Source organism: Megalobrama amblycephala, linkage group LG9 (genome assembly GCF_018812025.1).
Source record: "Megalobrama amblycephala isolate DHTTF-2021 linkage group LG9, ASM1881202v1, whole genome shotgun sequence".
Taxonomy (NCBI): Eukaryota; Metazoa; Chordata; class Actinopteri; order Cypriniformes; family Xenocyprididae; genus Megalobrama; species Megalobrama amblycephala.
Window position 1 is genome coordinate 30,629,911 of NC_063052.1, and position 12,495 is coordinate 30,642,405.

The 12,495-nt window shown below is 36.1% G+C and overlaps 1 protein-coding gene across 1 annotated transcript in view; it reads right to left on the bottom strand.

Moving 5' to 3' along the window:
• Nucleotides 1-1,772: 1,772 nt before the first annotated feature.
• Nucleotides 1,773-12,495, bottom strand: part of ndst1a (N-deacetylase/N-sulfotransferase (heparan glucosaminyl) 1a) — a 42,824-nt gene continuing 32,101 nt past the window's right edge. The window contains exons 9-16 of the mRNA XM_048202745.1: nt 10,798-10,980; nt 10,255-10,351; nt 9,273-9,396; nt 8,976-9,150; nt 6,108-6,278; nt 5,914-6,023; nt 5,224-5,326; nt 1,773-3,486 (exon numbers count right to left, since the gene is read on the bottom strand). Of these exons, the coding sequence (XP_048058702.1) occupies nt 3,367-3,486; nt 5,224-5,326; nt 5,914-6,023; nt 6,108-6,278; nt 8,976-9,150; nt 9,273-9,396; nt 10,255-10,351; nt 10,798-10,980 (1,083 nt within the window). The 3' untranslated portion in view covers nt 1,773-3,366. The remainder of the gene's footprint in view (nt 3,487-5,223; nt 5,327-5,913; nt 6,024-6,107; nt 6,279-8,975; nt 9,151-9,272; nt 9,397-10,254; nt 10,352-10,797; nt 10,981-12,495) is intronic.

Consider the following 12,495-nt stretch of genomic DNA (forward strand, 5'->3'; position numbering starts at 1 on the left):
ATTATCCTAAGTATTTACGAATTATATTAATTTCAAATACGCATAGCCAGAGCTGGGTAGAATATAATCTCTTAGATTACACATTTTTGGTAACATAATCTGACTACTTTTGGATTACATTTAGATTACTTTTGTGCTAACCCTTATTTCATGTCACATATATTGCAGGATACATATCTTGTACTATTTTGAAAAATATATATTCCAAAAATATATTCTATTCACCAACAAGTGCCTCAACAGATTCTTAAAGGATTAGTCCACTTTTAAATAAACTTTTCCTGATAATTTACTCACCCCCATGTCATCCAAGATGTTCATGTCTTTCTTTCTTCAGTCGAAAAGAAATTAAAGTTTTTGATGAAAACATTCCAGGATTTTTCTCCTTATAGTGGACTTCACTGGGCACCAAACAGTTGAAGGTCAAAATTAGTTTCACTGTTTAAACTAATTTTTATATGCAATATGCTAGTTCAATAGTATATAACAATTAGTTCAAACTTTGACCTGTGGAGGGCAGTAATACACTTATAAAGTGTTTAAAACTTATATAATTTTCAATTTTTTTCAGGAAATGAGCAATGGTTTCATTGGTAAGACCCTTATTTCTCATCTGGGATCGTGTAGAACAATTTGAAGTTGCAGTGAAACTAATTATGACCTTCAACTGTTTGGTGCCCATTGAAGTCCACTATAAGGAGAAAAATCCTGGAATGTTTTCATCAAAAACTTTAATTTCTTTTCGACTGAAGAAAGAAAGACATGAACATCTTGGATGACATGGGGGTGAGTAAATTATCAGGAAAAGTTTATTTAAAAGTGAACTAATCCTTTAACAGACAGTTAATACTTCAAAATACTATCACTGATATACCTGTTAGTGTTTGCTGCTAGTACTGAATAAAACAAAATCACATCTTATGATTTTAAAACATTTACTTAAAATTAAGTAAATTTAGAAAAAGGCAATATTACAAAAACAAATATTGAAAAATGAAATTCACAGCAATATTACTGCTACATCAAATATATTATCTATATTTCATATATATTCATATATTTTTCCCCTTCACCGTGGAAATTATATATTATATATAGCTTGAAGAATCATGAACATACATAAGCGGCAGGTTTATTATGAAAAAAATATAAACCTTAAAAAAAATGAAAAATTAGGAGAATCAATGAATTGTGAACAACTTACTGTCATTGTGTAAATAATATGTAATCATGTAATCCATAAAAAAGTAACTGTAGTCTGATTACGAGTATTTTAAAAAGTAGTTTACTCTAATTACAAGCACTTGATTCTTGGAATCAGATTACGTAATCCAGATTACATGTAATTCGTAACTACCCAGATCTTACTATATGATGCCCAATTTGTCACTACAACAGGTCCGTTTCACATTATAAGTTCTTCAGATAGTCACAAACCTCAAACACTTATGACAGCAAAAGCTTCTGCTGCCACCGTGTGGTTCATCACATGTACTACAGTATTATTATACATACTAATGTGTCATGAAATATAATTAAGCTTTCTAGTTTTAAAAACCAACAAATAAAGTCCCTAGCCATAACTGAAGGTTTCAAGAAATCCGCTTAATTAGAAATGACTCTTATAAGAGAACCTCACATTAATAATCCAAAACTCTGGAGCCTTTTTAAATCAAAACACAATGTAATTAAACTCATAAAACACATTTCGGAGATGAGGAAATGTGTAACCATAGCAACAACATGACATCTGAAGATCTCACACACACCCCTCCAGCATTAGTAGCAGTGTTTTATTTTGTTCAGTTCTAATCTGCATCTGTTTGACCAGGTCAGGCATCAAACAAAGAAGAAAACATGAGAATTAATTTGTCAATCATGTAGTGAAAGACGCTTCAATCTACTTACATATATTTGTATTACCGTATCAATAATCCACAGAAACCGTGGTAATACCATGTTTTTGAACACTACTTGAGTAATAAAACTGATAACGCCAATGTATTCTTACCATCGTACCTCCACAGGTTTCCTATAAACGACAGATCTTTTCATCATCTGCCCGATATTCAATGCATTATAATCTCATCTTCATGCATGAAAGAAATTCACACCAGCTCTAGTGAACACAGGCGACAGCTGACCTTTATGGGGAAAAATGAATGTATAAATAAAAAAAGCCAGGAACATTAAGGGAAAAATGCAGTTATGAGACACATGAAAGCCAGTGGTGTTTGATTTCACTGACATCAAACCTGTGAATGAGATTTAAGAACTGGAGCGTAAATATCATATAAATTCGGAAGACAGACTTCATACACCATTTTTGTGCCTTTTGTGTTCCACTGAAGGGTTTTGAATGACACAAGGGTGAGTAAAAACATCATTTCATCACTTCAATAACACATTCCCCCAAATAAGTTGTGTTTCAACCATAATGAGAAAATAAACTGACACACTGACATTGTGAAAACAGGCTCTTCTCATACAATAAACACTTGAATGGTACTTTAAGTTGTGTTATAAGAGCTGCACTACATTAGAAATGAGTCTCTGCTGATGTAAAAACTAAAGATTTCTGAACTATTTAACTTGAGAGCTGCAAATTTCAAGGGATAGTTCACCAAAACAATGATTTACTCACAGTAATGTCATTCATGTATGACTTTCCTCTGTGAAACACAAAAGATGATATTTCATAGAATGAACATGAATAAAATTTAAATTTCAGTCTGTCACATGAAGACCTGGAGAATAGTGTACAAATCAGTAGTGTTATGTACTTTTCTGTCATTTTTAGAGCTTTGACAGAGTTTCACAGAAGAAAGAAGGTCCTTCGATTCGGAAAGACATGAGGGTGAGTGAAAAGATTCCTTTAACGTCCATGTTGGAAAACATAAAACTACCCCAAACTAGTTACAAATGTAAAAAAAAAACCACAATGCAGATGTCCATATCAGTTCATTGTCATGATTTTTGACTTCTTTATAAAACTGTACTGAGTCTGTATCAAATTTGTTGAGTAAAAAAATTGTTCATGAGTTTGCAACATTACACACAATCACCGTCTCGTCTCAGTCTCTGCGAAGTGAACTCAGATCTTCATATCAGTTCAGCACAGTCTGATCCAGTGTCAATAACAGGACAGATAAGAGTTAGTTCAGAAATACTGGCCTTTAGTATCAGCGAGTTAATGTGCTTTTAAGTCAGTTCTTTAAATTCACTTTTAGGTTTCCTTGATGAAACGGCTGAAACTCATCTAGGTAAGAGCAAACTCCCTCCTGTAAGCCCAACTCCATGTTGTCCAGTCCAGATGATCCTCTGGCACTCCAGACGCTCGTGACATCAGCACGGCGAGAGACTCTGTTACCTGATGTTGAGCAGTTCCTCTCTGAGCCATCCGGGCAGAATCTGACCCATTTTATACAGCAGTTTCGAGAGCTCGATGTTACCGTCTCTGTAGTAGTTCCTCAAAAACACCTGAGACTGACAGAGAGACAAACAGTCAATTTCCACGACTTCTTTTTGAAATAAACTCAGTTCAATGATTGAAATAAGTTCATAAATGAGTTTTATGGTCAGTAGATACAGATACAGAGCGACACGCATCATAATCTGAAAACCACACAATCCAACCCTCTCCATTGACCACTGAAGATTTATGACAGTTTAAAGCAGTGTTTCTCAACCACATTCCTGGAGGCCCACCAACCCTGCACATTTTGCATGTCTCCTTAATTAAACACACCTGATTAGGGTTATCAGCTCATTAGTAGTGACTCAAAGATCTAAAATGGGTGTGTCAGACAAAGGAGACATGCAAAATGTGCAGTGTTGGTGGGCCTCCAGGAATGTGGTTGAGAACCACTGGTTTAAAGGGTTAGTTCACCCAAAAATGAAAATGATGTCATTAATGACTCACCCTCATGTCGTTCCAAACCCGTAAGACCTCCGTTCATCTTCGGAACACAGTTTAAGATATTTTAGATTTAGTCAGAGAGCTTTCTGTCCCTCCATTGAAAATGTTTGTACAGTAGACTGTCCATGTCCAGAAAGGTAATAAAAACATCATCAAAGTAGTCCATGTGACATCAGTGGGTTAGTTTTTGAAGCATCGAAAATACATTTTGGTCCAAAAATAACAAAAACTACGACTTTATTTAGCATTGTCTTCTCTTCCAGAATCCTTTCCATTGAACTGATTCCATTGAACTGATTCCATTGAATCCTTTCATCTGTCGGCGTTGGTAATGCACTTTTACGTCGTTGTTTTTGGCAATTAGGACATCCACGACATGCACACTTACGCACCATTTTAAAAAATATAGCAATACCAAAATACAAACAATGTAGAATAGCTTGAATACAGCATGCGACTCGCTCAGACTGTAAACGAAGCTCGGGCGCACCGGATAACACGTCAGCAGCGTCACTGCGGAGTCATGAACCCGGATTGACAACAGACCCGGAAGAGAATACAATGCTGAATAAAGTCGTAGTTTTTGTTATTTTTGGACCAAAATGTATTTTAGATGCTTCAAAAACTTCTAACTAACCCACTGATGTCACATGGACTACTTTGATGATGTTTTTATTACCTTTCTGGACATGGACAGTGCACCGTACATACATTTTCAATGGAGGGACAGAAAGCTCTCAGACTAAATCTAAAATATCTTAAACTGTGTTCCGAAGATGAACGGAGGTCTTACGGGTGTGGAACGACATGAGGGTGAGTAATTAATGACAGAATTTTCATTTTTGGGTGAACTAACCCTTTAAGTTGGAAATATCGTTTTCAGGTCTATGCTCAAAAAGTGAATAAATGGATAATAACTATTGCATAAATATATTTTGGTACTATAAAATCCCCTAAAAATGCAACATTTAAATAAAAAACATTATCTAACCAAAATATAATACAATCACTTCATTAAAATAAATAAAGAATTTGGTCATTTTTAACCGACATGCAAACAGTACTAATAGAACAAAACTGACGACTATTTAAATCTCTTAATAAGAACAAAACTGACCAATATTAAATTCTCTCAACTGCCTTTGAACACCCAGACATTGCTCTATGGTAAAGCACTAAGACTGACATAACAGTACGACTCTCTGTAAAGCTGTTTTGAAACGATGTGTATTGTGAAAAGCATTATACAAATAAATTTGATGTTCAGGTGGGTGTGTGTGTGTGTGTGTGTGTGTGTGTTGTACCTGTGTGTCCATGTCCGGGTATCTCTGTCCTTTACTCTTCCCTAGACACTTGGTCTGTCCTCCGTCCAGCAGTTGACACCAGAAGCCTTTCTTTGGGTCAAACCTGCAAAACATCATTTAGTTAATGTAGGAAAATCCTCAGGACACAGACATGAGGTGTATTATAAGGTTATCAAAACGTCCCGCATGACACTGTAGGTGGCAAAAATGTCCTGATATTTGCTATAAAATGTATAGTTGAAGTCCTAGAGGCCAACTATTAAAGGGTTAGTTCACCCAAAAATGAAAATTCTGTCATTTATTACTCACCCTCATGCCGTTCCACACCCGTAAGACCTTCGTTAATCTTCGGAACACAAATTAAGATATTTTAGTTGAAATCCTATGGCTCAGTGAGGCCTGCATAGGGAGCAATGACATTTCCTCTCTCAAGATCCATAAATGTACTAAAAACATATTTAAATCAGTTCATGTGAGTACAGTGGTTCAATATTAATATTATAAAGCGATTTATAATATTAATTTAGGATTTCAACTAAAATATCTTAATTTGTGTTCCGAAGATGAACGAAGGTCTTACAGGTGTGGAACGGCATGAGGGTGAGTAATAAATGACAAAATTTTCATTTTTGGGTGAACTAACACTTTAATATCAATTTTAATAGATTATATGTTCATGCTCAAACTCACGCCAGTATTTTGTGATAGTTGACTCGATTCTCCAAACCCAGAAATGTCTGGATCTTCTCCATAACTGAAGCTGGATCTGTTTTCAACGTCTGACCATCTACAACCAGAATCTGTGAGGGTGTAACGCATGAAATATGATAAAGAAAAGAGCTGTATTAGAACATACAGTCATACATCTTCATAAACACACAGACCTGGCTGTGGTGGTAGTGGTCGAGCCAGCGCCTGAGGTGTGTGGCGTACCATCCTGGAACCAGGCAACGCTTCTGCAGAATCTGCAGCTTCACAGGTGCATTGTGGGATGCGGTAATGACATCATGGAAAGAGTATTTCAGAGCCGCAGGATCAGCATGAGCTCTCTGATGCTGAACAAAAAAAAATATATTGAGCAAAAAATGTCTTTGTATAAGTTCTTGTTTTTAATATTTATAAGCAATTCCACATGAGCAAGAGTGCTGTTTTCCTGAAAATCAGCAGCATGTTTGCAAATTAAATATTGATTTTATACAACAGTTCAATAAACAAGTAGTTAATATTAGGTGACTTACATTTTACACTCAATATTGTCAATATTTACTGCTTTTGCTTTATTTTCCCAACGAAAATAGTTCCAAACAGTAGAGCCATTGTGCGTCTCAGAGCAACAGTTTTCGTTTTATTACTGAATGAATCTGTGTTCTTGAACGACTCGTCTATGAATGTAAATGACTCAACGACTCACTCATAAAGACAGTAGTCACTTGCTTTATCCCTGAATGAATCAGCAGTTTTGAACAAATCTTTTGATTCAATGTCAAATGTTCAAAACTCCTGCGAGGACTTCAGATGACACAACATCTGGATCAACATGCACATTCCCAAATTTCTATATATCCTAATTATTGTTAATATGTACAGGTGCTGGTCATATAATTAGAATATCATCAAAGAGTTGATTTATTTCACTAATTCCATTCAAAAAGTGAAAGTTGTATATTACATTCATTCATTACACACAGACTGATATATTTCAAATGTTTATTTCTTTTAATTTTGATGATTATAACTGACAACTAAGGAAAATCCCAAATTCAGTATCTCAGAAAATTAGAATATTGTGAAAAGGTTGAATATTGAAGACACCTGGTGCCACACTCTAATCAGCTAATTAACTCAAAACACCTGCAAAGGCCTTTAAATGATCTCTCAGTCTAGTTCTGTAGGCTACACAATCATGGGGAAGACTGCTGACTTGACAGTTGTCCAAAAGACGACCATTGACACCTTGCACAAGGAGGGCAAGACACAAAAGGTCATTGCAAAAGAGGCTGGCTGTTCACAGAGCTCTGTGTCCAAGCACATTAATAGAGAGGCGAAGGGAAGGAAAAGATGTGGTAGAAAAAAGTGTACAAGCAATAGGGATAACCGCACCCTGGAGAGGATTGTGAAAAAAACCCATTCACAAAGAGTGGACTGCAGCTGGAGTCAGTGCTTCAAGAACCACTACGCACAGACGTATGCGAGACATGGGTTCAGCTGTCGCATTCCTTGTGTCAAGCCACTCTTGAACAACAGACAGCGTCAGAAGCATCTAAAGACAAAAAGGACTGGACTGCTGCTGAGTGGTCCAAAGTTATGTTCTCTGATGAAAGTAAATTTTACATTTCCTTTGGAAATCAGGGTCCCAGCGTCTGGAGGAAGAGAGGAGAGGCACACAATCCACGTTGCTTGAGGTCCAGTGTAAAGTTTCCACAGTCAGTGATGGTTTGGGGTGCCATGTCATCTGCTGGTGTTGGTCCACTGTGTTTTCTGAGGTCCAAGGTCAACGCAGCCGTATACCAGGAAGTTTTAGAGAACTTCATGCTTCCTGCTGCTGACCAACTTTATGGAGATGCAGATTTCATTTTCCAACAGGACTTGACACCTGCACACAGTGCCAAAGCTACCAGTAACTGGTTTAAGGACCATGGTATCCCTGTTCTTAATTGGCCAGCAAATTCGCCTGACCTTAACCCCATAGAAAATCTATGGGGTATTGTGAAGAGGAAGATGCGATATGCCAGACCCAACAATGCAGAAGAGCTGAAGGCCACCATCAGAGCAACCTGGGCTCTCATAACACCTGAGCAGTGCCACAGACTGATCGACTCCATGCCACGCCGCATTGCTGCAGTAATTCAGGCAAAAGGAGCCCCAACTAAGTATTGAGTGCTGTACATGCTCATACTTTTCATGTTCATACTTTTCAGATTTCTAAAAATCCTTTCTTTATATTGGTCTTAAGTAATATTCTAATTTTCTGAGATACTGAGTTTGGGATTTTCCTTAGTTGTCAGTTATAATCATCAAAATTAAAAGAAATAAACATTTGAAATATATCAGTCTGTGTGTAATGAATGAATATAATATACAAGTTTCACTTTTTGAATGGAATTAGTGAAATAAATCAACTTTTTGATGATATTCTAATTATATGACCAGCACCTGTAATTCATTATTTCCAGGAGCTCATTGCTTCTACCTTCTATTAAACTGCTAACAGTGATTGTAAATTAAATTATTACATTGTTAGTGAACTGCATGATTATATGTACATTTCTGAAACCAAATACATTGGACAGTCACCTCCGATACCAGATTCTCTAAATTGTGATGCTGACATGCATTCTCTGTAAAGCTGCTTTGAAACAATATGTATTGTGAAAAGCGCTATACAAATAAATGTGAATCGAATTGAATGAGTCACTCGTTAAGACAATGATTTGCTGCCACTTGCTGGTGGTTTTAGTATCATTTCATTTTATCTTAGGGGCTGAGAGAGTGACGAAGATTGATTGCTGTTTTTGTTTTCGCTCATGATTGCAACAATAGTTCTGTTTAACGAGATAAAAAGCGTTTATAAATAGACTATTAAGCGTGAAATATGATATAACATTGTTAAATATAAGGGGGATAATAAAGTAATTGCAGTCACACTGCAAATAATGTTTTTTGTCTGTTTTTTTCTCTCATTGGGGAGCCTCCAACGGTTTCTTTGAAGTGGGCCTCCGAATTGCAAAGGCCGCCTCTGGTCGTATATGTACCTGGTACCAGGCGAACGCTCTGTCTGCAGGATCACTCAGGACCGTGATGATTTTAGCTCTGGGCAGCAGCGCTGCGGCTCTGGACGGGGCTACATCCGAATCAAAATAATTGGCACTTTTTTCAAAATAATATTCAGAGCTGTTGTTAGACGGGAGGGGGAAATATTCCATATACCTGCAGGAGAGAGAGAGAATACACAAACAACAGAGAAATTAATGCAAAGAGCGAGAGTTTTGGACCCTCCAGCAGTGTGAAGATTCAGTGTGTGTGATGTTTGTTGCTCTGCTGACGCTCACCAGTCGATGCCTCGGTGATAATTGTGACCGCTGAAGAACTGAATCTCCTCAAACGTCTCTTTACTAGGGTAATTACTGGTGAGATCAGGGTGCATCCCCAGAAATAAATAGAGAGCTGTCGCTCCTGAAATGTAAAGAAAGAGAAACAAGGAGAAAATGTACCATTAGTAACCATAGTATCTGTGAAACATCAGTGCTATTTTAGTATCAGTGATATACTATTATAGTTTTTCTAACTAGATTTTTTATATCCTATACAAAGTCCTATACTTTGTTATAGTTTTAATGTTTTAGTAATATTGTTGTTTTTGTAATTTTTATTAGTTTTGTTAATATGTCTATATAGTTTTTATTAAGTTTTAGTTTCTCATTAGTAACACGAGAATGAACCTCATTGGTTCTCGCAATTCATGCAAACATGCTGTTAACCGCAACTGATGTGAAGGTGATGAATGTATATGTGAATAAAAGCCTAAATTCAATCTGTTCATCATATAAAGTGATTGTGTCTCTTCAGAAAATTTGGACTAAACTGCTCAAATCATATGGATTAGTTTTATGAACTTTTTGAAGCATCAAAGTGTCAGTTGGAAGGACAGAAATCTCTCAGATTTCATCAAAAATATCTTAATTTGTGTTCTGAAGATGAACGAAAGCCTTACGGGTTTGGAACGACATGAGGGTGAGTAATTAATGACAGAATTTTAATTTTTGGCTGAACAAACCCTTAACGCAAAAAATGACAATTAAACCTACAATTTAGTGTGCCTCTTCTATTTTAAAACCCACCAGCCGCCTCTTACAATATATCTCTATTTTATATTTAATTCATTTTTTACATTTCAGGGTAAACAGGTTTGAATATAAAAGGAATTCAAATCTATTTTAAATTTTTGTTGCATCACCATCTCGTGGTGTAAAGCCCCTTTGTGAAGGTGTGCAGTGCTGAGTGTGTCCATCGGGTGGCGCTGTCGCTCCTCACCAGTCTTCTGAGGGCCGATGAGCAGCAGCTTTGGGAAGCGGTCGCAGGTTTTCTCTTTTGACCAAATGTCCTTGTGTCTTTTATCCTCACAGGGGTCCTAAACACAAGAGCACACAGCTGAGAGTTATGATTGGATTGAAAGACTGACAGGAGAGCTGAGAAAGAGATAGATAGATAGATAGATAGATAGATAGATAGATAGATAGATAGATAGATAGATAGATAGATAGATAGATAGATAGATAGATAGATAGATAGATAGATAGATAGACTATTCAAATGAGAAGCGAGCATCAGTCAATCACAGTGAATCGTGCAGTGTTTAGTTCATGTTTCAAATACAGTTTGGATGCTTTCCTCACGTCTTGACTATTTTAGCTGGTCATTTTAAAATAGGCTAAAGTTTGCATCTTTCCAACTCTAAATGTGTTTATTGCATGCGTTTCTTAATGTGTAGATTTATATTTGGTTCCTGTACAGCATTTTGTTCAACTTTGTAGTTTTGAAATCATACTTTATAAATGAACTGACACTGACACAGACCTGCCAGAGCGGCTCGGCGTCAGACGGGAACAGGTGGAAGTATTTCTCGGCGAGCTGCAGCGGAGGAAGTGTCTGTAGTTTCAGATGAGTCCTTGTGAGCAGGAAGTTGAGCAGACGTTTGAAGGTGTACAAACCCAGACGGTCATTCCCGTAGTTGGACAGGTGCGTCATGAATATGCTAATCTGAGAAAGAATCAAACATATTTTAAGGCTGGAATTAAAATATTCTGCAGCAGAAATATCCTATACTGTCATAAATCACTGTATACACCATTCTTATTAAATTAGTATGTAAACAGCATGCAATGCTGCAAACAGTAGCATGCTACATTGTGGTCACATGACTGGTACAGTTACAAATTAAACTAGTTTCATGATCTTTCTTGTCTCGTGACTCTTATGAAAGTGTTCAGAGATAGTTTAAAAGCATCTCTAAATAAAACTTTTGTAATACAAACAATTGTTTCTTTGAATACATTCAAACTGCTCATTTCAGTGAATCAGTTCTAAACTCAGATTCAAATATTTGTTTGTCACTCAAATAAAACTGAATGTTTAATTTTCATACTTTAAATTAATCTAGAAGTACGATTTTAAAGGGACCATGACATGAAAAATCGAATTTTCCTTTTTTTGTGTGTTATGTGGATGACTTCTTGTAAATTGTGTTTAATAAAATATATATTAGCAAAAGAATAAGTAGATAAATAAAGTTGCTTATTCATATTTTTTCATTGGTCTTCATAAAAAAAAAAAAAAGATTAAATATTCTCCTTTGAGATCATTTATTAAAAACATTTCTTGATTAACCCCTACATTTTTCTAATAAAACATGTTTCTTTAAGCAGTATTTCGGTAGAATGTCAGGTTATGAATAAGAAACAATTTCATAATTATTTAATAGATAATATTATTTCATAGTTTTTTTATATTTTATAATTATTTCATAATGGTTTTATATTTAATATTTTTTCATAATTATTTTATAGTTAATTTATATTTTATAATAATTATATACAGTGGGGAAAATTTACATTTTTTGTAAGTTTACCCACTTACAAAGAAACAAGGAGTCTATCATTTTTATGGTAGGTTTATTTTGAGTATCAACCAAAAAATCCAGAAAAAAAAAAAAACATTATAATATAAAAGGTTTGATCAATAGCATTTGATCAAGTGAAATAAGTATTTGATCCCCAACCAACCAGCAAGATTTCTGCCTCCTTCTGCCCATGTCAAACACAGATTAGTCCCGTCACTTTAAGAAAGTACTTCTAATGTCAGCTCACCGTGTGTATAAAAGACACCTGTCCAAAGAATCTGTATCTTCCATTCAAACCTCTCCACCACCATGGGCAAGACCAAAGAGCTGTCAAAGGACATCACGGACAAGACTGTAGACCTGAACAAGGCTGGAATGGGCTACAAGACATTCAGTAAGAGGCTTGCTGAGAAGGAGACAACTGTTGGTGCGATTATTCGGAAATGGAAGAAATACAAAATAACCATCAATCGCCCTCGGTCTGGAGCTCCATGCAAGATCTCGCCTCATGAGGTAAGGATGATGATGAGAAAGCTGAGGGATCAGCCCAGAACTACACGGGAGGAGCTTGTAAATGATCTCAAGTCAGTTGGGACCACAGTCACCGAGAAAACCATTGGTAACACACTACGCCGCAATGGATTGAAATCCTGCAG